Below are 26,603 nucleotides of genomic sequence, written 5' to 3'. Positions count from 1 at the left end.
CTAGGCTGATTAGCTAAAGAGGTAGTTGTTTGCTCCATTCATCTTTTTAGTTAAAGCTTTAGCTTCATGAGTGAACTACATTCAAATTGTGGCATGATATACTACTTGGCAATCTAGTGTATGCTCCATTGAGATTGTCAAGAAAAGAAACCATGTGACAAGATGAATTCCCTAGAAAAAATAATATTTGTACTTAAAATTTTGATATGACAGAATAAATGAGAATAAAGAAATTGAGTTTAGAGGATAGATAACCGAAATACATTAAGAGAGGTTTGTTATAGTTAGAATTGCATAATTATTTAGGAATTTTTATTTTTAGGAAATATTTTTTGCACTTCATTTGCTAAACAAGCCTCTAAAACTTGAACCAATTTTTTTTCTTTTTAATAGAAGACTATTGAGAATAATGGTATAGAATATACAGCAAATGGTTTAACGATATATATGGTAACTGTGTGTTTTGGAAAATTTATGCATTCATGCATACTCATACATATTTTGAAGCAATAATTCAGGGTTGGGGGTGTGATAACTTTTGAAAATAGTTATATTTCAAGCCTCTAGATTGAATTAATTATATATAATTAAGTAAATATGTTTGCATTTTTAGGATATTTGTAGAACATTACATAACAAAACTTGGATTGTGCTATAAATGTTATTATTTGTTACTTTTATTATTGAGGAAGAAAGGTGTTGGTTGTGGTTGGCAGCAAGTGCAGGATGAAGAAGAGAAGAGAGAAAAGAGAAGAAAAATGAAGGAAGTGAAATATTGCCATGGCAAATTGTTGGTTAGATTGCCAACAAGAATGCCATGTCAATTTCAGAAAGATGACGCAACACTCAGTCCACATCACTCTCAGTAAGCTGTACTTGTACCAGATAAACCACCTTAAAAAAGAGGAAGCAAAAAGGTATGTATTGAGAGGAAGGGACCTACCTTATAAAGGAGGAAAGAGAAAATAAAACAAAGAGGATTTTAGGTGTGAGAGAATTGGAGAACAGTTTTTCTCTCTGCATCAGATTCTCGTGAAAAATCTCAAAGAAAAGAGATAAGAAGGTAACAAGTTAAAAAAGAGAAAAGTCATAGACATAAGGAAGGGGAAGAGAAATCTGCCCTCAGTTTTGCATCAATTCTCATTATTAAAGTGAAAACTAGAGTAGCAAGAGCTTCTTGCAGTTCTGCCTTTATTTTTTTTACTTGAACTTTGTTATTCGTAAGCTTAAATGATGATGTTAAATGGATTTGTTTTGGATTTGAATTTCCAACCCATGAGCTAAATCACATTAGGTTGGAATTATTTGGGTGAATTTTTGTTATCTTTTAAAGCCCATTTTCTGATTTTAAGTAGATTACTATTTCATTCGATTTGTGATTATTTTAAATGCATGCATGCAACTCTAGACATAGATTATTTTATGGTATGTTATTAGATCTGAATTAATTCTGAAAAGATTAAATAGATTGGATTATTATCGGTTGATACATGCGAGTACTCGAAAGAATATTTGCAGCACTCTAGACATAAAAGTTGTGATCTGTACAAGGAAAGGAAGAACAGTCTGGGTATCATTCTTGAGTTTTGTAGACATACAAAAACTCAGAATGATAGCTCAAAGTTTGGCTTTTGAAAGAAAGAAACTGCAGTAGTGAATCCCTGAGCAATAGAATGGTCAATATTTTGCCATGGCATTATTATGATATAAAAATAACACCCGAGTAATTCCAACCTTTATCATTCAACAGTAAAAATCCTCCCCACTTAGTCTTTGAGAATTGCTTCAACATTTAAATTGCCTTAGCATATTTTCATTCATAATTGATTTTATTAATCTATTCATTAAGTCTCTTTATAAATTTGTTATTTGTTTCTTTTGCACAGTTTAATTAGTAATTTTCATAAGTAATAACGTAACCAATTATTTTAATCAATTCTAATCCTTGTGGAGGTGATACTCACTCAATACTTTATTACTTGATTTGACGTGTATACTTGCACATTCGCATTACACATTCACACACAATTCAACCCAATTCACATGTAAATATTCCCGAAGACGTTCAAGCAACATGTCCCGATTCGTAGGTGCAGGAGCAGGGTTAGCACCAGCAATCCACTGAAACCCTCTAACTTGCTTCCATCAGAGGGCTTACACTCTCATCAAAAATATTTACCCTACGCGGCGGCACAGGAGGTGCAAAGGATGTACCATCCTCCTAAGTACTAACTCTCACATTCACACGTCTAGGAGGCATATCTAATTATCTAGCATACACACACAAACAAATAAACGGCGTAAGTGGTGGGGAAATGATCCAAGTCTCATTCCTGCAAGAAAGTTTTGGAATTAAAGGCAATATGTTCTCATTCCTACCCCTTATGCCTTACAAACAAGAGATATCTCATGCAATTCAAACAGAATCATATGAACCATTTCATGAAAGCTAAGAAATTTAAACTCATGAGTTTTGAAACTCCAAACATACAGCAATCACCTAGGTCCAAGAGTTATTGAATCAAGGCTCTGATACTACCAAATGTAACACTCTATATCGGCCTGAATGCCAAGCCAAATATCAAGATGCCACACCACCATCTCACTACTTGTTCATCTAAAATGACATGTTATTTCTCATGCATCTTTGTTTTCAATTAATAATAACATAGCATTATCATGAATTATAAACCATACATTCATGTTTTATTGATAAACCATGCTAAAAATTCATAAAATAGCATAACATATGCATTAATCATACATTAGGACCACTTATAAAATTTTCTCAAAAATATTACGTATGTATCGATACTGCCTCTATGGTATTGATATTTCCTTTAAGTGGTATCGATGCCACCTGGAAAATCGATACCAAACTAGCATTCTACTTCTTGCCAAATTTTAAAACATCAAAAAATGTTGGTACCTTTCGTAAGGTATCGATACCAATTTGGTATTCTAACTCCTTGCACTTTCAAAAATACAGAGGTATCATTTTAAAAGCCCTAATATCAACACCTTTACTTCAGGTTACAAAAGTTCAGCATATAAGAGCATTTAAATCATTCAAACTTCATCCTTAAACATCATGCTTCATTTACCTAGTCATGTAAGCATCAAAATGTGCAAAACAATAGTCCAAATACCAAATCCAAGTCCACATGCTTCCAAACATACATAATATGCAAATAATCTCAAATACGTCTTAACAGTCTGATATAAATGTCTACCACATTGCCTTTTTATTCTCTAGAACTAGAATAAGCAAAACACCTACTATAATGAATAAAGAATGACTTGGATCAATCCCTCGACGACCACACCACTCGCATCGAGAACACAACTACTCTACAAAAATGGAATGGATAAGATTAACAAGCTTAGTGAATGCCTAGAACAACCACTACGCAATCAAGTCGTCATGCATCAACCAAACCACATACAACATATTCCCAAAACGTCATTAACTAAGTGCCATAATTCATATATGTAGTCATATTCCATGCATTCTTTTACATTTTATTTATACAAATGTTTAGGCATATATATATTCCAACACATATCAATCACATATAATCACATATAATTACATATAACCACATTTAGTCACAGTGTATGATAATTTGGCTCTTGAGATTATGAAACGTAAAGTGGACTCTATCACCACTCATCGGATACACGGATCTCCATCACACCACACATAGACTCGTAGAGTCAATCATATCCCATAAGCGAAGCGTATAGCTAACACTCTCCAACACACCACACATGCATATCCAGATGAATGGAGCTCGACTCACATTCCCTTATCTCTCCAACATTATCCCTAGGCCTTAGCACCCCATATATCACAACTCACATAGGTGAGTACTCACAATGGTAGCCAACTATATCCAATGCTCTTATTAAGTCACAAGGCCAAAGTATCCATATTAATATCACATATTTATGTACCAATTTTTCGCACATATTCGCTACATATTCACATTATTAACGCAATGTAATCTCTACCACAAGGCATGAGAACATACCTTCGTATTTACCGTCACATGACATGAATAATATACTCTCATATTCACTTCCACAATAGTCAACATAAACTCATAGCACATATCATAGCATCTCATATGTTCATGATTTCACAATTTCACAAACAAACATATCCCACATTTAATCATAGGTGCGGGAACACTTACACTCAGAATTTAGAGTAGAGGTTTAGGCTACGTCTAAATTCCCAAATACACAACGAATCATCTATGAGCAGCGATTCTAAAACTTTAAGAAAAATATTAAAATTTTCATAATTTTTTTTAAATTCACTTGTTTGAAATTTTGGGTTTTTTCATAGAAAAATTAGAAATTTATGATTTTTTTAAAACTTTTCTAGTATTTTATTGGACAATTTAGAAATTATTTTTTACAATTTGATATTTTTTAAAGAGTTTTAAGTTGTTTTTAAATAAAATAGCGTTTGATCGGATGAGGTGATTTTAACGGAAAATATGGATAAGGTAATCGGGTAGACGGAAGGAAAGTACAAGGACAAATTGATAAAAAATTGTATGGTACCAAATTGCTAATTTAACTATAATATAAGGGTCAAAGAAGCATTAAAAAGAATAATGGGTAAAAGTAAAAGCAGATGCGGAACGACGTCGAGGAAACGTCGGCGTTTCGTTCATAAATGGAAGTTATATGGTAAGTGCACTACTGACTCGTGGAATGGAAGCTCTGATAAAAGAGACGTACAGATTTTTCAGACCGTAAGCCGTTAGATAGAAATCAATTCAGGGAAAAAAAATCGAAATTCTAAAACAGATGGAGAAGAGATGGGGAAAGAAGTGGGCTTTGATTTGTTTGTTTCTTTTTAATTGGGCGAGAAACGTTTCCTCCCTTTCGGTGACCGTAAGCGACATGGAATGCGTTTATGAATACGTGCTTTACGAAGGCGACACAATTTCGGGCAACTTTGTCGTCGTCGACCACGATATTTTCTGGAGTTCTGATCATCCTGGCATTGATTTCACCGTAAGTTATTTACCCGTTCTCTGACTTTGATGTCTTTTCTTTTTTGGCGAAATTTGGTTTGATTTGCTATCTGGGTATTTGATTCCTTGCGGTAATGGTCGACTTTTTATGCCCCATTTTTCAATTGTTTTATGTCTGGGTCTCGAATTCCATTCGGAGAAAGTTGGCTTCTTAGGATAATTTCATATTTAATTCAATTGGCTAAAGGTTGGTTGTTCTTTTATGAAATTTGAGATTTTTGATACGTTGCTTTTCGTGGAACCATGGAGACTATTGTTGAATGTTTCTGGATGGTCTTTTGAATTTGTAAATTTGTGATCTACTGCTTGTGGGTGTTTGATTTTAATGGTTCGTAGATGATATAATATGTTTTCAGGGTGTACGATGGGGGGGGGTCTATTCTTTAGGCTCATTCATTTGAACTGATCTGATTTGACCTGTGGGATATGTACTTGTGTTGAACTTTAGGCTTATGTTTCAGTATTATTTCAGGAGTCTAAAATTGGTTTTAGTTTTCCTTGAAGAACAGCTTATTACAATCTGCCGGATATTTTGTTGAATGCAGGTAACTTCGCCTGGGGGTAATACGGTTCACAGTTTGAAGGGGACATCTGGGGACAAGTTTGAATTCAAGGCCCCGCGAAGTGGAATGTACAAGTTTTGTTTTCACAATCCCTACTCAACACCAGAGACCATTGCTTTCTATATTCATGTCGGCCATATTCCCACTGATCATGACCTTGCCAAAGATGGTTTGTTATAAAAAATTTTTGCAGTATTTTTATGTCTATTTATCTAATTTGTTTGTAGGGAAAGCTGTAAATGGTGGTTATTATTGGTGTTCAACTTTGGCTATTGCATTTAAGTTGCTTTGTTTTTTTGCCCTGTATGTATGTTCATCGCTGATATTTTATTTTCCCACATTTGATCATTTTTCCTTCATTTTTTTTTGTTACAGAACATTTGAACCCAATTAATGTTAAAATTGCTGAGCTGAGAGAGGCTTTGGAGTCTGTTACAGCAGAACAAAAGTACTTGAAAGCTCGTGATACTCGGCATCGTCACAGTAAGTTGCTTCCGTTTTCTGCTTTTGCGTTGAGTTGAAAGTTGATAATTAAAGCTTTATTTCCAATTTAATACGCTAGCTAGCTCTAATGCTTTTGGGCTAATGGGATGGTTTTGTCATTTAAATATGTATTTTGTTCATTTCTAATTGGTCTCTTTCTGATGCAATGCCACTGCCAGCCTTGACTTTCACTGACTTAACACCTACAGTATTGTCAATTTGCCATTATCAATATCTAGATTCTTTTCAACCACCTTTGTTGTTAATGACAAATTCCAACTAAAGAATATGGATGTTACAAGATGCACTTAGTTCATGCTAAATACCATGAAATGTGTCATTTTAATGCTAAGTGCGGTTTGGTAAAACTAATCTAGATGGCTATGTTATGGAAGTAAATGAAACATAAATACAATAGCAAGAAAAGAAGCAACAAGAAAGAGATTGAAGAAGAAGAAAAGCAGAGAAGCAAAATCAGTGTTGAATTTTCGTAACAACTTTTCCTCTCTAAACATGCTTCAGAGGGAAAAGGAGCAACGGTTTTGGGAATCAGTTAAGGAAGCCATTACTTGACAGCTGTGCTTTTGAAATGCATTATTTCATTTAGCTGATACAAAGCTTAAAAATGTGCCGTTTTAGTCACTAAACAATCCGACTAAAGCGAACCATTTTACTAAACATCTAAAACATCAAAATGCTGTGTTTAGACCAAGGAAATAAAATGAAAATAATGAACATAATAGATTTTTGAATGCAGCTGCCCATTAAGAATTCCTTTCCGTATTAATTACTCCCATCCTTAAAAGGATCCTTATCCTCAAGGATCAAACAGTGGAAATTGTTGCTTAAGATCTTGTAGATTCTCTCAAGTAGCATCTTTTGGGAAAGTGTGGCCCATTTCACTAAGACCTCGGTTGCAGCCTGATTCTTTTTCTTTACCATCCTCTTATCCACCACTCGGATTGGCTCCTTGAGAAGGGCTTCATCTGGCCTTACTAGTGGCAGACTGGCTTGTGTTAGGGCCTTTCCAGTATGTTTCTTGAGTTAAGAAACATGGAAGGTAGGATGGGTTCGAAACCCTATTGGTAGCTTCAATCGGTAAGCTACCTTCCCTATTCAAGCTTCCACAACATATGGACCAAAAATATTGAGAGAGAGCTTTTGATTCATTTGTCTTCTTATTGTATGCTGTATATAAGGATATAGCTTCAAATATACGTAGTCACCAACCTAAACTTCTCTATCACTCTTTTTTTGTGGTTAGTATTTGTTTCATTCGATCTTGAGCCCTTCTTAAATGAAATTTTCAAAAGCTGCCTTGCTGCCTCCCTTTGTTGAAAGTTATGATCCATTATGTCCATAGGAGAAATAACAGCTAAATAAGGCAGATGGTGTGGAGGCTCTTGTCCATATAGGCCCTATATGGTGTAGACCTAATGGCTAAGTGGTAGGTGGTGTTGTACCATCAGTCAGGTAAAGGCAACCATAAGAACCAGTTTTAAGGCCTTTCACCAGTTATGCATCTCAAGTAACCTTCTAAGCTACAATTAATAATCTCTGTCTGGCTATCTATTTCAGGAAAATAGGTTGTGGACATTAGGGGTGTGCAAAATTAGGTTAATCGACTGAATTCGATTAATCGGTCGGTTAATCGAATTTTTTTAGTCGGGGATCGATTAAGTATTTATTGATTTTTCGGTTAACGGTTAATTCGGTTTGAAATCGGTCTGTTAACCGAATTTTTTTGGTTTAATCGAAAAAATTAATAAATAAAATTTTAATATATAAATAGGCCCACTATTCACGTAAACTCAATCCAAACCCAAGTATTCAACCCAACTCAATTACCCAACCCAACCCAATCATAAAAATTACAAATAATTTAATAAATAAAAATAAAATTCTAAAACTAAAACTAAAACTAAAGTCTAAAAGTCTAAAAATAATTTAATTATGTAGTGATTCAATTCAATTAATTCCGTTAATTCTGGTAATTCAGTTAATTCGGATAATCCAGTTAATTCGGTTAATTCAGGTAATTCGGTTAATTTTTAACCAAAAATAAAAAATATATAATTTTCAGTTAATTCAGTTAACCGACCGAATTAACCAAAAAAATTTTAGTTCGGTTAAATTTTTTTGAAAAAAATTCAGTTTGGTTAACGGTTAAAAATTTTGAAAGGTCGATTAATTCGATTAATGTTATTTCGGGTCGGTTAACCGAATGAACCCCTAGTGGACATGTGAAGGCTTGTGCCAAGCCTCTTGAATAGTTCTTGCCAAAATTTGCTGATGAACATTTTGTCTTTATCTGACATAATCGATTCAAGTGTGCCATGCAACTTGTAGATGTGAGTAATGTATGCTTGAGCCACTGTCAAGGTTGAGAATGGATGAGACAAGGCCACAAAATGGCCATACTTGGTCAATCAGTCTACCACCACCAGCATGGTATCCTTCAATTTTGAGTTTGGTAAACCCTATATGAAATTCATACTGATTGCTACCCAAGCTCGATTAGGTACTAGCAGAGGTTGCAAGAGCCTTGGATGAGCTGTATTGTCACTTTTATAGATCTGACAAGCGACACACTCCTTCACCCACTACTTGATGCCCTTTGATAAACCTTCTAGTAAAAGAGCCCCGCTGTTTTGTATCAAGTAGCATGGATACTTGAATAACATCCTATTACCCCTCCATGGAAATACTAAAAGAGATCCTTCATGAGAGTGCCACTATTCCTAATCACTACCTTTCTTTTCCTCTTAAGAACCTTGCCATCCCAAGAATATTTGGGATGGAAGTGAGGTTGGTGCTGCACTTCCAAACAAAGTTGTTGGAGTTTAGCATTCGTGAGACAAGAATCTAACACCTTGGTCCACACATCAGGCCAAAGAATGTAGAGTACTGAAGCAGTTTGCCTTCTTGCATTTGTGGCCATCTAGATAAGGCATTAACCATAACATTTTAAATACCTTTTTTGTAGGTGACCATATAATCGTAGCAAAACATCTTTGCCACCTATTTTTACTGGTAAGGAGTGATAGTTTGCCTATTTGACAAAAACCTTAAGCTCTGGTGGTCAATCTTGATCTAAAATCTCCTCATAATCAAATAAGAATGCCACTTTTTGACTTGTGAGCACTCTATTTTTGTGGCATCTATGGCCACTGATCCCTTTGAGATTATATGACCCAAGTACTCGATCTCAATGGTATCAGAGCTACACTTGGTCTTCTTAGCATATAATTGATATTCCCTCGAGAGTTTTAAAACTTCTCTAAGATGTGACGTAAAAAAACCAAAATTGACTTCCTTTGAAGAGGTTTGCCATCAACATTCATTAATTCTTGGAAATTAAGAGCATTGGTTAGGACCAAGAACTCATAGTGGCCCTCATGTGTTCTAAATGCAGTCTTGTGGATGTCCTTCTCCCATATCTTGATTTGGTGATAACCAGACCATAAATCGAGCTTGGAAAACTAAAAAGCATGCCCTAATTCATCAAGTAGCTCCTCTATGACATGTATTGGAAGCTTATCTTTGATAGTGTGTTGGTTGAGTTGTTTGTAGTCTACATAAAGGTGCCAACTGTCATTTTTTTTCTTCACCTTGACAACTGTAGATGCAAAGGGATTGTAGTTATCTTTAATAATGCTTGCTTGTAGCATTTCTTGGATTAGCCTTTCCATATCACATTTTTGACCTATGAGGTAATGATATGGCCTGATCTAGACTACCAGACTCTCATCCTTTAAAGGAATTTGATGGTCCTACAGTCTATGAGGAGGAAGTTCTTTAGGAGTCTGAAAACTATCTTCAAACTTTGTCAAAAGTTGTTGAAGATCCTCATTGGAAATGTGAGCAGTCATTGTTAAGAGTGACAACTGGATCCTTAAGACAAGTCACACCTCTCAAATGGTAAAATCATGAAATCTGTCACAAACTAGTTCCCTTGTGCCTCCCAGTGAACTGTTCGCCAAGACCCTTAAATGCACAACTCCCCTTCAGCAACTAGATTAAATGATGCAGAAACTTGGAATTGAATTTAAAGTCCAAATAATCAACTAAAAGAGACCTTGAACAAACAACATCGTGCACTAAAGACCTTGGATTATTCTAAAAATTATTTTAAAAATTCCAAGAAAAAGAATCTAATTAGAATTATGAAAATTCAGTAAAGAATTAATCAAGAATTTCAATTCGAAAGATGAGGAAAGAGTTCTTATGAATTTCAAATGAATGAGACTTCTTGAATACAAAACAACTTGTGGAAACACATTTTGACATTTCTAAACACAAGAATGATTAATTTTTGAACAAGAAACTTGAAATTGAATTCAACAATAATCAATAAGATGGAACTAGAATGATCTCTAGCAATTTTGATGGAACAAAAAGCTTTCTTGGACTAGAAGAAAGCTATGGAACAAAGCTTTTAGAACCTTTCAAGAATAACTAAACCAAAGAATTCAAACAAGATAGAATGAAAAATTTGATTAAATGAATGATGATGGTTGATGGTCAAAAGTGTCTTAATTCCTTTTGGTAACCAAATGGATTTTGATAGCAACAAGAACCTTCAAAGACCTCTAATTATCCCTTTCAATTTGCAAAATTAGGTAAGATAAAGTGTGAAGAACTCCCTCAGAGAATTCTTGAAAGAATTGAAGAAGAATTATTATCAAGAACACAATAAGAATGTAACACCCCGAACCCGATACCGTCGCCGGAGTCGAACACGAGGTGTTAACAGACTTCAAACCACTTATTCGACATTTCCCAGACAAGCTTCCGATCTGCGTACTAGTCGCTTTAAAAATCATATCTTGAGTTTCACAACTCGAAAATCAGTTTCGTGATTTTTCCCTGAAACTAGACTCATATGCCCATCTCCATAATTTTTTCTAGAATTTTTGGTCAGGCCAATTAGTACAGTTTATTAGTCAAAGTCTCCCATGTTACAGGGATCGACTACACTGACCCTTGCGCATTACGAATTGGATATCTCCCTGCACAGAGCTTCAATACTGATGTCGTTTGTTTCTATAGAAACTAGACTCAGAGAGGAATCTGTACATATATGGCATGACTCCTAATTATCTCTGGTTAATTTATAATCTCCAAAGTCGGAACAGGGAATCCAGAAACTGTTCTGGCCCTATCTCACGAGAACCTGAATATCTCTTAACATACTGTCCATATGATCTTTTCGTTACTTCTATATGAAAATAGACTCATCGAGCTTCAAATACATAATTTATTCATCAATTAATTCCACTCTTACTATTTTTAGTGATTTTTCGATCTCACGTCACTGCTGCTGCCAGCATCTGTTACGAAAGCAACTATGCCTATTTCGTGATTTCTCCTTGATCTAACTAGTAATTCATCATACATATCACCAATTATGATCATGACTAGCCATGCCAAAGGCTAATCATTGTCAAACTTCCCCCTACTACACTATTGCCATATCATGAATTTTAACACCAAAATAATCAACCATGACGTATGGCATAAAAAGGTCGAATTATCAAGATTTGCAACCTAACGTTATGAATCCAAACCCAACCGAACATTTATGCCATTTTCGCATGGCTAAAAGATTACATACCAAAGTTCAAACACAACATAATATCCTATACATGCCGAAATGTTCTCCTAAGCCAACTAAGAAGAAAGTACCAAAACTTGCTATCCGGTGTGATGACTTCGATGACGACCCGACCACGCAAAAAGAGACGAGTCCAAGAAACCTAGAATAGGTGACAAGGAAACACCGAGTGAGTTTATAACTCAGTAAGTCATAAGCAATGCACTACCATCCATTAATAACATTATCACAATAGGAAATAAAATGGAACGAGGCTAGTTACTCCATCCATACCGAACCATGCCATGGTTCCTCAGACCTATCGGTTCAATCTCATACCAAATCATGCATTCACATTCCGTATACTCATCAATAGGATATTTGAGGCATTTTCATACATCATTTTATTTTCGTTACAATCATACAACTAAACGGCCTTTCACCTATTCCACGATAAATCTTATGTACGTGACTTCAAGTATATTTGTCACATAGGTTCAAACTTACCAAGCTCAACTCCAAATATAGACATAGCACCTATTAGCCATGAACTCAAGGTACTTACCCGATCCGCTGTCCGTGATCGACTCAATAACGTCGCACACTTAGTGTCCATAATGTTTCAAAAATATATAATAAGTCTGCACACTCAGTGCTATATAATCAACTCGCATACTTAGTGCTATATAATCAAACTCGCACACTTAGTGCTACATAATCAAGCTCGCACACTTAGTGCTACATAATCAAACTCGCACACTTAGTGCTACATAGTCAATTCGCACACTTAGTGCTGCACAATTTAAACCCGCACACTTAGCGCCAATCTCATGGTCATACATGTTTATACCCGCACATTTAGTGCCGAGATCAACAACTTAATACATCTCACCTCTTTTCTTTTCATTCAACACTTTCATCATCACATACGTACATGCATATATATATATATTTATTCATTCCATTCAGCATCATTACATAAACGTTATGACCATTTGAATTAATACCAACTATATGCTTAATGACTTACTTGGTGTTGGGTAAGACGGTTCCAATTCGGCTACTCGATGATCTTTTCTTTGCCTTTGCTTGATTCTCCTCCTTTAACTCCTTGAGCTTAATCAATAAATCAACTAGTTTAGCCATCTTGCTAAACATTCATAATTCAATTACACATGCATATGTATGTTTGTATATTCGGCAACCATCCTCACTAATTACCCATTTAGTCGATTATGCACATAATTAAAGGTAACATCCCGAATGGGCATACTTGTGTATATATACATATATATGTATATATATATACTTCGGAATGGGCATCACAATTAGATTTAACACCACCTTCATACTCAATTAGATGGCCGAACGTATGTATACATGTACAATGTCAACTATAACATCATTTAAACACCTAATTTCATCTCATGAACACTTAATCGAATTTTCCTAATCTAGCATATTTTCACATCTATTTGTATCATGTAAATCCACATATAATTACATTTCTTAAGTTCCACATCTTAATGCCCATTATAGCCACTCCCATAGTCTAAATCTAGCAATCGGCAACACCCGCCTTTCCACTATGTTAGCCGAATACTCATTCTCTTCCTAGTCCTAAATTCGGCACCTCCAACAAAATAGCTTAACAATTTCAACTTTCATGCTAACATAACAAGCAACTTAACACATCCATATAACTAGCATGCTAATAGCATCAAGGTATCAACTAAAATTTTTTTAAGCTCCTTAGCCGAATCCTAACTCTTCAACAACCCCAAATCCAACCATGGGATAGATAGAATTTAGACTCATCCCCCAAAGGTTGTGTAAACTTCCAAAAATATCATTGAACATACCTTGATCTAAAGGACCACCTTGGCCGAATCTTGCTTCCTCTTCTTCCTCTAGTTACGACAATTGCAAAAGAAAGAAAACATGAACACTCCTTCTTCCCTCCTTATTAAGCATTCAAACTCCCTCATTTTCATGCCACAACATCAAACACTCCTCCTAGATACAAGCAATGGCCGAACTCTTTCCAAGTTTTTCTCCCCTTCTTTTTCTTGGTTTTTCGGCTAGGAGATGGCAAGTATGACACCCATTTTTTTTTGTTCACTTTCCTATTATTATCCCCATCATTTGTTAACCAAAAGAAAACATATTAAATTAGAATGAGTGGAGCATCATCACTCCTTGGCCGGCCACCATGTATTTTATGGGCAATTTGACATGCAAAGCCATGCTTCCTCACCCTATTATTAATTACTCCTTATAATTCATCTATCATCTTTTCTAACTTCGTCAACTAGGTCCTTTTTGAATTAATTCACAATTCTAAAGCTAATATTAAGCATTTAATTTCTCATATATTCACTGTCACACAAAAATTTATGCAATTAAAACACAAAAAATAAATTTTTGGCTCGATAATGTGGTCTCGAAACCACATTCCGACCAGGGTCTAATTTGGGTTGTCACAAATCTCCCCCACATAAGAAATTTTCGTCCTCGAAAATCTTACCGGTAAATAATTTTGGATATCGATCCTTCATAGAGTCCTCAAGTTCCCAAGTGGCTTCTTCAATTCCGTGTTTATGCCACAGTACTTTCACTAATGAGATTTTCCTGTTTCGTAGTTCTTTTACTTCATGTGCTAAAATACGAACTGGTTCTTCTTCGTAACTTAAATTAGATTGAATCTCGATCTCCGATGGAGGAATTACGTGCGATGGATCGGACCTATATCGTCGAAGCATCGAGACATGAAAAACGTTGTGAATCTTTTTGAGCTCAGGGGGCAAAATTAATCGGTATGCAACGGGTCCAACCCGTTCGGATACTTCGTACGGACCGATAAACCTCGGACTCAATTTGCCCTTACGACCAAATCTAAGCACCTTCTTCCAGGGTGAAACTTTGAGAAATACTTTGTCTCCAACCTGATATTCAATGTCTTTTCTTTTCAAATCCGCATACGACTTTTGACGATCCGAAGCGGTTTTCAAACTTTCGCGAATTACTCGAACTTTCTGTTCGGCATCCTTAATCAAATTAACCCCAAGGATCTTACTTTCACTAAGTTCAGTCCAAAATATTGGGGTACGGCATTTACGACCGTACAAAGCCTCGTAAGGTGCCATCTTAATACTTGATTGAAAACTATTGTTGTAAGCGAATTCAATCAAAGGTAAATACCGTTCCCATGAACCATTAAACTCGAGGATGCAACATCTCAACATATCCTCAAGTATCTGAATTATCCGCTCGGATTGACCATCGGTTTGTGGATGAAAAGCGGTGCTAAAATGCAGCTTGGTACCCAAAGCTTCTTGCAATTTCTTCCAAAATCGCGAGGTGAATCTCGGATCTCTATCCGACACGATAGAAATAGGTACTCCATGTAATCTCACAATCTGAGAAACATACAATTCGGCTAGTTTATCCAATGAAAAATCCGTACGCACGGGGATAAAGTGAGCCGACTTAGTCAGTCTATCAACAACAACCCAAATCGCATCCTTCTTACTTGCTGACAATGGCAGTCCGGACACAAAGTCCATTGTGACTCGATCCCATTTCCACTCGGGTATCATGATCGGCTGAAGTAATCCTGAAGGCACTTGATGTTCTGCTTTCACTTGTTGACATATTAAACATCTCGAAACAAAGTCGGAGATGCCCCGTTTCATACCATGCCACCAAAATCGACGTTTCAAATCGTTGTACATTTTCATACTCCCCGGGTGAATTGACATTCGGCTACAATGAGCTTCGTTCAGAATCATCGAAATGAGTTTCGAATTTCTTGGAACACACAACCGACTTCTGAACCTCAAACAATCGTCATCATCAATTTGAAATTCGGATTCCATATTCGGAATACATTCAGCCCGTTTTGCAACCAATTCATCGTCGACTTTCTGAGCTTCACGAATTTGATGAATCAATGATGGTTTGGCCTTTAATTCAGCTACTAACACATTGTCGGGTAGAACAGACAAGCGCACATTCATCGCTCGTAAAGCAAACAACGATTTCTGGCTTAAGGCGTCCGCAACCACATTAGCCTTTCCCGGGTGGTAATCAATGACAAGCTCGTAATCTTTCAACAACTCAAGCCAACGTCTTTGTCGCAGATTTAAGTCTCTTTGAGTCATCAAATATTTGAGACTTTTGTGATCCGAAAATACATGGCACTTTTCACCAAACAAATAATGTCGCCATATTTTCAAAGTAAATACGATGGCGGCTAGCTCGAGATCATGGGTTGGATAATTTCTCTCGTGTGGCTTCAATTGTCTCGACGCATAGGCCACAACTCGACCTTCTTGCATCAATACGCAACCCAACCCGAGTAGGGATGCGTCACTATAAATGACAAACTCTTTGCCTGATTCGGGTTGCACCAAAATTGGAGCTTCAGTCAAATGAGTTTTCAGTTGATCGAAGCTTTTCTGACATTCCTCCGTCCATTCGAACTTAACATCCTTTTGAAGTAGCTTCGTCTTGGTGTGGCTATCATCGAGAAACCTTTTACAAATCGTCGGTAATAACCGGCGAGCCCCAGGAAGCTCCGAACTTCGGTAATATTTCTTGGAGGCTTCCAGTTAAGTATGGCTGAAATTTTGTTCGGGTCAACTCGAATACCCGTTGCGGATACCAGATGACCCAAGAAGCTAACCTCTCTCAACCAGAACTCACACTTACTGAACTTCGCATATAACTGCTTATCCCACAAAATTTGCATCACTAATCTCAGGTGTTCAGCATGTTCGGTCTCATCTCTTGAATAGACCAAGATGTCATCAATGAACACAACTACGAACCGATCCAAATATGGTCTGAAGATTCGATTCATCAAATCCATAAATACCGCAGGGGCATTAGTGAGCCCGAACGGCATCACTAAGAACTCGTAGTGACCGTACCTCGTTCTAAAAGCAGTTTTGGGTACGTCCGAATCTCGAATCCGCAACTGATAATAACCCGATCTCAAATCTATCTTTGAAAACACTGATGCTCCCTTTAATTGATCAAACAAATCATCAATACGCAGTAACGGATACTTGTTCTTTATCATCACTTTATTCAGTTGACGATAGTCAATGCACAACCTCATGGTTCCGTCCTTCTTTTTCACGAACAATACTGGTGCACCCGAAGGTGAGAAACTTGGTCGAGCAAAACCTCTATCCGTCAATTCTTGCAACTGAGATTTTAACTCTTTTAACTCGGTTGGTGCCATACGATACGGAGCTATCAAAATCGGCATAGTCCCAGGTACAAGCTCAATACCAAACTCTACCTCCCGAACAGGTGGTAAACCCGGTAATTCTTCAGGAAACACATCCGGGTATTCACAAACCACCGGCACAGATTCGGGTTTCTTTTTTAACTCTTTGTCATCAAGTACATACGCAAGGTATGCTTCGCACCCTTTTCTTACATATTTCTGGGCCAACATTGTTGATATTATAGCTGGCAACCCCCTTAAGTCCGTAGACTCAACTCGGATTATCTCGTTATTTGCGCACCTCAAATCAATAGTCTTGCTTTTGCAATTCACAACCGCATCATGCGCGGTCAACCAATCCAAACCAAGAATAACATCAAATTCGTCAAACGACAAAAGCATCAAATTGGCCGGAAAACAGGATTCTCGGATTATTAGAGGGCATCTTTTACACACTTTATCAACAAGTACGCATTGACCCAAAGGGTTTGACACTCGAATTACGAACTCAGTAGACTCAACAGGTAGAGTCTTACTGGATGCTAAGGTTTCGCATACATATGAATGAGTAGAGCCAGGGTCAATCAATGCAATCACATTAGTATCAAAGAGAGTGAAGGTACCAGTGATGACGTCGGGGGAGGATGCCTCCTCTCGTGCGCGAATGGCATATGCTCTAGCAGGAGTACGGTTCTCGGCTCGAACAACCGTATCAGGGGCCCCTCTCTGACACCATCCCTACCTCCTAAAATTCTCGGTGGTCTACCTCTAGTTGTCACTCCACTAGGTCTTGCACCTTGAATCTTATTCTTCTCATCAAGCTCCGTGCAATCTCTAATGAAGTGGTCCTTCGAACCGCATCCGTAACAGGCCCTGTTAGTAGACTTACCCCAACATTCACCTAGGTGTCGTCTTCCGCATTGGGGACATTCAGGTTTCTCTTGACGATTATTGCCCACACTAGCTACCGAAGTAGCTCGAGAGCCCGTCGATGGTTTTGCTCTGATGGAAATTCCCGCAGTCGTCCTCGACTTATTAGTGTCCTCCTTGAACTTCTTTACAGCTGAGAACGGAGCTTTACCCGTCGATCTTTTACGATAGTCTCTAGCTTCAAATTCAGCCTTCTTCTTCTCCTTTCCAAGTTCTTCTGCCTTGCAGGCTCGTTCGACTAGTGTTACGAATTCTTTTATTTCCAAAATACCCATTAGTAGCTTTAAATCTTCATTCAATCCTTCTTCGAATCTTTTGCACATAGCAACCTCATTAGCTACACACTCCCGGGCATACCTACTGAGTCTCACGAATTCATGTTCGTATTCAGATACTGTCATACGGCCTTGCTTGAGTTCCAAGAATTTCTTACGCTTTTGATCAATGAACCGTTGGCTAATATATTTCTTCTGAAATTCCGTCTGAAAGAAGTCCCAAGTTACTCGTTCGTTCGGGACTATGGAAATCAAGGTCCTCCACCAATAGTAGGCTGAGTCTCGCAACAAAGATACAGCACACTTTAGACATTCATCAGGTGTGCATGACAGTTCATCGAACACCCGAACGGTGTTATCAAGCCAGAACTCAGCCCTTTCAGCATCATCAGTAACTATGGCCCTGAACTCCTCAGCCCCGCGCTTCCTAATCAAGTCTACAGGTGGCTTACTCAGCCTCACAGGATCAGTAACTGATGGCATTACTGGCTCCGGGGGTGGATTATTCAAATTCGGAAATTGTTGGATAGCCGGATTGGTTCGGGCATACTGCGCGACCCACTCATTCATCATGGTAAAGAAGGCTTGTTTAGCCCCCTCACCTTGATTATTCGCAGATGACTGAGGTTTAATAGGCGGTGTCCCTTGTGCAGGAGCAGCCGCTACACTTTCAACGTCATCCGCTAAGATTCTTTCTACACCGGGATCCATTTACTAATCAAAACATAAAATTTTAACCGTCAGAAGTCATCACACAGTTAAACATTAACATTCGGCATGTATAGCTAGACTCATACGTGCTATGGTAGTCCTAGAACCGACTAAACCATAGCTCTGATACTAATTAAATGTAACACCCCGAACCCGATACCGTCGCCGGAGTCGAACACGAGGTGTTAACAGACTTCAAACCACTTATTCGACATTTCCCAGACAAGCTGCCGATCTGCGTACTAGTCGCTTTAAAAATCATATCTTGAGTTTCACAACTCGAAAATTAGTTTCGTGATTTTTTCCTGAAACTAGACTCATATGCCCATCTCCATAATTTTTTCTAGAATTTTTGGTCGGGCCAATTAGTACAGTTTATTAGTCAAAGTCTCCCATGTTACAGGGATCGACTACACTGACCCTTGCGCATTACGAATTGGATATCTCCTTGCACAGAGCTTCAATACTGATGTCGTTTGTTTCTATAGAAACTAGACTCAGAGAGGAATCTGTACATATATGGCATGACTCCTAATTATCTCTGGTTAATTTATAATAAATCTCCAAAGTCGGAACAGGGAATCCAGAAACCATTCTGGCCCTGTCTCACGAGAACCTGAATATCTCTTAACATACTGTCCATATGATCTTTTCGTTACTTCTATATGAAAATAGACTCATCGAGCTTCAAATACATAATTTATTCATCAATTAATTCCACTCCTACTATTTTTAGTGATTTTTCGATCTCACGTCACTGCTGCTGCCAGCATCTGTTACGAAAGCAACTATGCCTATTTCGTGATTTCTCCTTGATCTAACTAGTAATTCATCATACATATCACCAATTATGATCATGACTAGCCATGCCAAAGGCTAATCATTGTCAAACTTCCCCCTACTACACTATTGCCATATCATGAATTTTAACACCAAAATAATCAACCATGACGTATGGCATAAAAAGGTCGAATTATCAAGATTTGCGACCTAACGTTATGAATCCAAACCCAACCGAACATTTATGCCATTTTCGCATGGCTAAAAGATTACATACCAAAGTTCAAACACAACATAATAGCCTATACATGCCGAAATGTTCTCCTAAGCCAACTAAGAAGAAAGTACCAAAACTTGCTATCCGGTGTGATGACTTCGATGACGGCCCGACTACGCAAAAAGAGACGAGTCCAAGAAACCTAGAATAGGTGACAAGGAAACACCGAGTGAGTTTATAACTCAGTAAGTCATAAGCAATGCACTACCATCCATTAATAACATTATCACAATAGGAAATAAAATGGAACGAGGCTAGTTACTCCATCCATACCGAACCATGCCATGGTTCCTCAGACCTATCGGTTCAATCTCATACCAAATCATGCATTCACATTCCGTATACTCATCAATAGGATATTTGAGGCATTTTCATACATCATTTTATTTTCGTTACAATCATACAACTAAACGGCCTTTCACCTATTCTACGATAAATCTTATGTACGTGACTTCAAGTATATTTGTCACATAGGTTCAAACTTACCAAGCTCAACTCCAAATATAGACATAGCACCTATTAGCCATGAACTCAAGGTACTTACCCGATCCGCTGTCCGTGATCGACTCAATAACGTCGCACACTTAGTGTCCATAATGTTTCAAAAATATATAATAAGTCCGCACACTCAGTGCTATATAATCAACTCGCACACTTAGTGCTATATAATCAAACTCGCACACTTAGTGCTACATAATCAAGCTCGCACACTTAGTGCTACATAGTCAATTCGCACACTTAGTGCTGCACAATTTAAACCCGCACACTTAGCGCCAATCTCATGGTCATACATGTTTATACCCGCACATTTAGTGCCGAGATCAACAACTCAATACATCTCACCTCTTTTCTTTTCATTCAACACTTTCATCATCACATACGTACATGCATATATATATATATTCATTCCATTCAGCATCATTACATAAACGTTATGACCATTTGAATTAATACCAACTATATGCTTAATGACTTACTTGGTGTTGGGTAAGACGGTTCCAATTCGGCTACTCGATGATCTTTTCTTTGCCTTTGCTTGATTCTCCTCCTTTAACTCCTTGAGCTTAATCAATAAATCAACTAGTTTAGCCATCTTGCTAAACATTCATAATTCAATTACACATGCATATGTATGTTTGTATATTCGGCAACCATCCTCACTAATTACCCATTTAGTCGATTATACACATAATTAAAGGTAACATCCCGAATGGGCATACTTGTGTATATATACATATATATGTATATATATACTTCGGAATGGGCATCACAATTAGACTTAACACCACCTTCATACTCAATTAGATGGCCGAACGTATGTATACATGTACAATGTCAACTATAACATCATTTAAACACCTAATTTCATCTCATGAACACTTAATCGAATTTTCCTAATCTAGCATATTTTCACATCTATTTGTATCATGTAAATCCACATATAATTACATTTCTTAAGTTCCACATCTTAATGCCCATTATAGCCACTCCCATAGTCTAAATCTAGCAATCGGCAACACCCACCTTTCCACTATGTTAGCCGAATACTCATTCTCTTCCTAGTCCTAAATTCGGCACCTCCAACAAAATAGCTTAACAATTTCAACTTTCATGCTAACATAACAAGCAACTTAACACATCCATATAACTAGCATGCTAATAGCATCAAGGTATCAACTAAAATTTTTTTAAGCTCCTTAGCCGAATCCTAACTCTCCAACAACCCCAAATCCAACCATGGGATAGATAGAATTTAGACTCATCCCCCAAAGGTTGTGTAAACTTCCAAAAATATCATTGAACATACCTTGATCTAAAGGACCACCTTGGCCGAATCTTGCTTCCTCTTCTTCCTCTAGTTACGACAATTGCAAAAGAAAGAAAACATGAACACTCCTTCTTCCCTCCTTATTAAGCATTCAAACTCCCTCATTTTCATGCCACAACATCAAACACTCCTCCTAGATACAAGCAATGGCCGAACTCTTTCCAAGTTTTTCTCCCCTTCTTTTTCTTGGTTTTTCGGCTAGGAGATGGCAAGTATGACACCCATTTTTTTTTGTTCACTTTCCTATTATTATCCCCATCATTTGTTAACCAAAAGAAAACATATTAAATTAGAATGAGTGGAGCATCATCACTCCTTGGCCGGCCACCATGTATTTTATGGGCAATTTGACATGCAAAGCCATGCTTCCTCACTCTATTATTAATTACTCCTTATAATTCATCTATCATCTTTTCTAACTTCGTCAACTAGGTCCTTTTTGAATTAATTCACAATTCTAAAGCTAATATTAAGCATTTAATTTCTCATATATTCACTGTCACACAAAAATTTATGCAATTAAAACACAAAAAATAAATTTTTGGCTCAGTAATGTGGTCTCGAAACCACATTCCGACCAGGGTCTAATTTGGGTTGTCACAAAGAAACTATTCATGAAGATGAAGAAAACTCTCTTGGTGATATTTTATTAATAAAAAATAATCAAAGTTAACAACTGAAGGAGGCGAACCTTGCTCATTTATAAGCAAGTTTAATGAAGAATTTAACTCAAAAGAATTTAACTCAAACTAGAACTAAAGATCCTAGAAGAAGTTAGTATTGTGTAATGAAACTATTGAAATTTTTAGTCGACCTCTTTGACATTAATAAATTTGAATTCAACAATTTAATTCAATTAATATTTTAAAATACCTTGATAAAACTAATAAAGAATGCAACTTACTTGGAGAGGATGACTTATTTGGCAAGTGCAATGTCTATTACTTAAAGGAGTTGCCAAATTTACAAGATATTTCTTTAAAATCCTATTGAAAGCAAGACACTTAAATAAGACTCCTGTAACTAGTCAACTATTTATTTTAAGGTATATGTTCTTTTACAAGGGTATATAAAAGAGTCCTACATGCCATATAACTTTTAAATTAGCTTAATTATATATTTTAAACAACAAATGATATCTTATGATATCCTCTTGTTGTAATAGCAAAACACATAACTAAATTAACTAATCTTATCCAAAAGACAGAAATTAAGAAACAATGTAAGAAACAAGATTCCTAATACAAAAATCATCAATTTTGAATGGAACATTCATTTTCAATATTTTAAAAGTTCCTCTTAAGTGAAGGTTTTCCAAACATGCCTCAAATTAAGAAATACAATCTTGGAACATGATTTGATTTCTTGATTGCCCAAATCTTGAGTTAAGTTCAAATTAAACTAAAAAATAGATTCTTGATTTTCTTGTTGGCTTTTCAAGAAAAAATCTTGCACTTAGATGTTCAAATTTGCCTTGAATTACTTAGATTTTGATATCGTGATTGGACCTTGTGGAAAAGTATACTTGAATCTTTATTTTTGTTGTGTATGCATAATTCTCTTTTTCCTTGAAAAAAAATCATTTTCGAATCTGAAACATCTAATGTAGTTAGGTAAGGAACATTAAACATTGCATTAACATTTTACTCATTTGGGAAATCAATCTTATCTGCATTGTCAGTGATTTTTCGGTAACTTGGAAAAGACCATATCCTCTTAGTGCCAACTTGTTATATCATTTGGGAGGAAAATGTTTTAGCACATTGTATCCTAAACCTAATCACCGGGTTCAAAACATTCTATTGGCCTTGGTTGACTCTAGTGGCTTTCAACTAATTCCTCTTTTTAATTTGTAATTTAGCTTTCTCATTAATTTATTTAAGTTTATATTTTTTTCTCACCATTGAAAGTAGTTAATTTATTCAAAAACAAACACAAGATCTAAAATAATTAGTAGATCAAAACCATAAACAATTTCAAAAGGTGAAAGTCCTATTAACGATTGGATAAAATGATCATACGAAAATTTTTAAAAAAAGCAAAATATTTTCTTTTCCAATTCTTTAAGGTTTTATCCATAACAACTCCAAGTAAAGAACTTAAGATTTGATTAACGACTTAAGTTTGTCCATTTGCTTGTGGAAGACAAGTTGTAGAATAAACAAGTTTAGTACCTAATTTAGCCCCTAAAATACCTTTTATAAGTGACTTAAGAGCTTTAACTCTCTATCGGGAACAATGTATTTAGGGATGTCAAGTAGGCACAAAGTTTCCCTAAGGAATTAATTAGCCACGTGTTGCATTAGTGATATTATGTCATGGAATGAAGCGTACCATCTCAATAAATCTTCGAATAACGATAAAAATATTATCTCTCCCCCTTTTTAATCCTTGGTAAACCTAAAACTAAGTCTATAGATGAATCAGTCTAAAGGCCATTAGGAATAGGCAAATGAGTAACCATATGCGATAACTTTGGATTTAGTTTGTTTGCATACAGTACGTTTAACACAAATTCATTCAACATCTTTTTTTAGATGTGGCTAAAAGAAATGTTCATGAAACATATCTAAAATTTTATTCACATCAGTGTCCCATTAATTCACCTCTATTTGCTTTTGTAACAAGCAATTGTCTATATGAATATTTGAGAATACACAACCTATTGTTTTGAAACAAATAACCATCGAGTCTATAAAAGTTATCAATTGAACTACGTTCACGTTCATTAAAGATATAAGCAAAGTTGGAATAATGTGCATATAATTCTTTAATATGTTCAAATTCTTGTAACTTAGCATTCAAAATAGTAATTAAAGATTATCATCTGAATAAAGCATCAACAATCACATTATTTTTTACTTATATTTTATTATATATGGAAAGGTTTCCTCAACTTACTTTGTTCTTGTAAGTGTTTAAGATATTCATGTCGGTATGAATGACATACTCTTCATGAAGTAAGTAGTGTTGCCATACTCATAAAGCTTTTTACCAAGGCATAATATTCTTTGTTGTAAGTGGAGTAATTAAGTTGAACACCATTAAGCTTTTCACTAGTAAGCAATCGATTTTCCCTCTTACATTAAACCAACACCAATCCCAACACTTAGAGCATCAAATTCTAGTTCAAACGTGTTAGAAAAATTAGAAGCTTCAAAATTGGTGCACTACATAAATTTTCTTTAAATAATAAAAAAGTTTGTTTTTACTTTTCCCCTATTCAATTCTAACATTCTTAACTATATTAGTTATTGGGGCAACAAGTGTGAGAAAACCATTCACAAATCTACGATAAAAACTTACTAGTTTACTGAAAGATCTCATCTCAAAAATGAATTTAGGAGTAGGCTACTCCCAATTAGCTCTAACCTTTTCTTTATCCACTTCGGTTCCTTTTGCACTCACAATAAAACTTAAAAGATCAATTTATCTATGCAAAAGGTGCACTTTTAGCTACTAACTTAGCAAGTATCAATACCTTTGTCTTTGGTACTAATACCTTGGATAATGTAGCCTGAGATAACCACTGTAGGTCTCTTTTTATGCATGAAAACTAAACCAAAACTTGTGTAACACTATAATATACTTATTTTCTAAACTTACCTACAACATAATCATAACTATATTCTTATGTCACGAGGCTCGAACTTTCTTCTCGCAATTCGTGTGGTTTTAGGCGATTTTTTCACTTCAAATACGCCTAAATTAGTATAACTCTAGCAAAGTGAGAATTCTCATATAATTTTTCCAAGGCATCAAATTATGAAGTAGAAACAATTCAGACAAAAGAAAGCTCGAAGTAATAAAATAACCATAGAAAAATAACGCCCCTAAGGTGTTTAAGTAAATGCTCTCAATTAATATTCACCTTAGAATACAATGGATACAATGCTTGATTACAAATGAGGGAGAGGCCATATATTTATAGTTGTCCTCCCCTAAATATAACAGTATAATTAGCTTTACATCGATGGATGACATTGAAGCCTATCTACAATTAAGGAACTTGCATAATCCCCAAATTACAAAATCAAATTTTATCAAGTTACAATCTTCTAAGATTAATTTTCTTATTTACCAAGGTAACCTTAATTTTCCAGAGGTGTTTCACTAGGCCATAAGGCTTTAAGTAGATAGGCTTTGTTACTTGTTTTTCGAATCAGACTAGTTTAAGTAGGTCAAATGAGCCACATTTAATAGATTGACTTTCATGGGACGCTCTTTGTGTAATGGTCATGGGCTTTGAACCGCGGTCTATGACATTCTCTCCCACTTATTCTCTTAATGCCCTCGTTGTGTCCTTTAAATGACACTGGTTTGATTCGCCTCAGAACTTTCTTGACGCCTTTTCCTTTTCTCGACTAGTCTCTCCATCGGGTAGTCTTGCCCCTCGGAACCTTTGCCTCGACTTTCATCATCGACTAGATCAAATTGTTTCACTATTGGTACATCTCTTTCGCAAGAGTCGATCGCTCTTACTCTCCCCATTGTGACTTGTCTCAATCGAGATTTGCTTGACCTACACAATTAGGTTTTGGTGTGCCCACATTGAACTTTGGGTTAACCTTGAGTTTTCCTGTCAACTTCGGTTTGTAAGTCCCTCGGTTTCCTTGCTTTAGCACTCTGAAAGGGCCTTTGTGTTTTTGTTAAGTTAACAAGTCAGAATGAAAAACATTACCAAAGTGTTTGAGATGTACTTCACTTGTTGCATTTATTTGTCTAACTGCCCACTTTGCATCACTAATTTACCCCTAAAGTTTGATGCACAACTCATCTTTTTGTTATGTGGTAGCTTCACTGATAGCTCAACATGCTTCATATCGAGTTTCCCTACTTCTAACATTCCTAAGGGGGGTTTCCTTAG

At 36.2% G+C, this 26,603-nt stretch overlaps 1 protein-coding gene across 1 annotated transcript in view; it reads left to right on the top strand.

The window, feature by feature from the left end:
- The first annotated feature begins 4,625 nt into the window (after positions 1 to 4,625).
- The window catches only part of LOC107914858 (transmembrane emp24 domain-containing protein p24beta3), a 35,001-nt gene continuing 13,023 nt past the window's right edge, over positions 4,626 to 26,603 (top strand). Inside the window, exons 1-3 of the mRNA XM_016843908.2 lie at positions 4,626 to 5,034; positions 5,600 to 5,786; positions 5,993 to 6,100. Of these exons, the coding sequence (XP_016699397.1) occupies positions 4,825 to 5,034; positions 5,600 to 5,786; positions 5,993 to 6,100 (505 nt within the window). The 5' untranslated portion in view covers positions 4,626 to 4,824. The remainder of the gene's footprint in view (positions 5,035 to 5,599; positions 5,787 to 5,992; positions 6,101 to 26,603) is intronic.

This window comes from Gossypium hirsutum, chromosome D10 (assembly GCF_007990345.1).
Source record: "Gossypium hirsutum isolate 1008001.06 chromosome D10, Gossypium_hirsutum_v2.1, whole genome shotgun sequence".
In the NCBI taxonomy this organism is placed as follows: Eukaryota; Viridiplantae; Streptophyta; class Magnoliopsida; order Malvales; family Malvaceae; genus Gossypium; species Gossypium hirsutum.
Note: the sequence above shows the minus strand (reverse complement) of the source record. Positions and strands in the feature narration are given on the sequence as shown.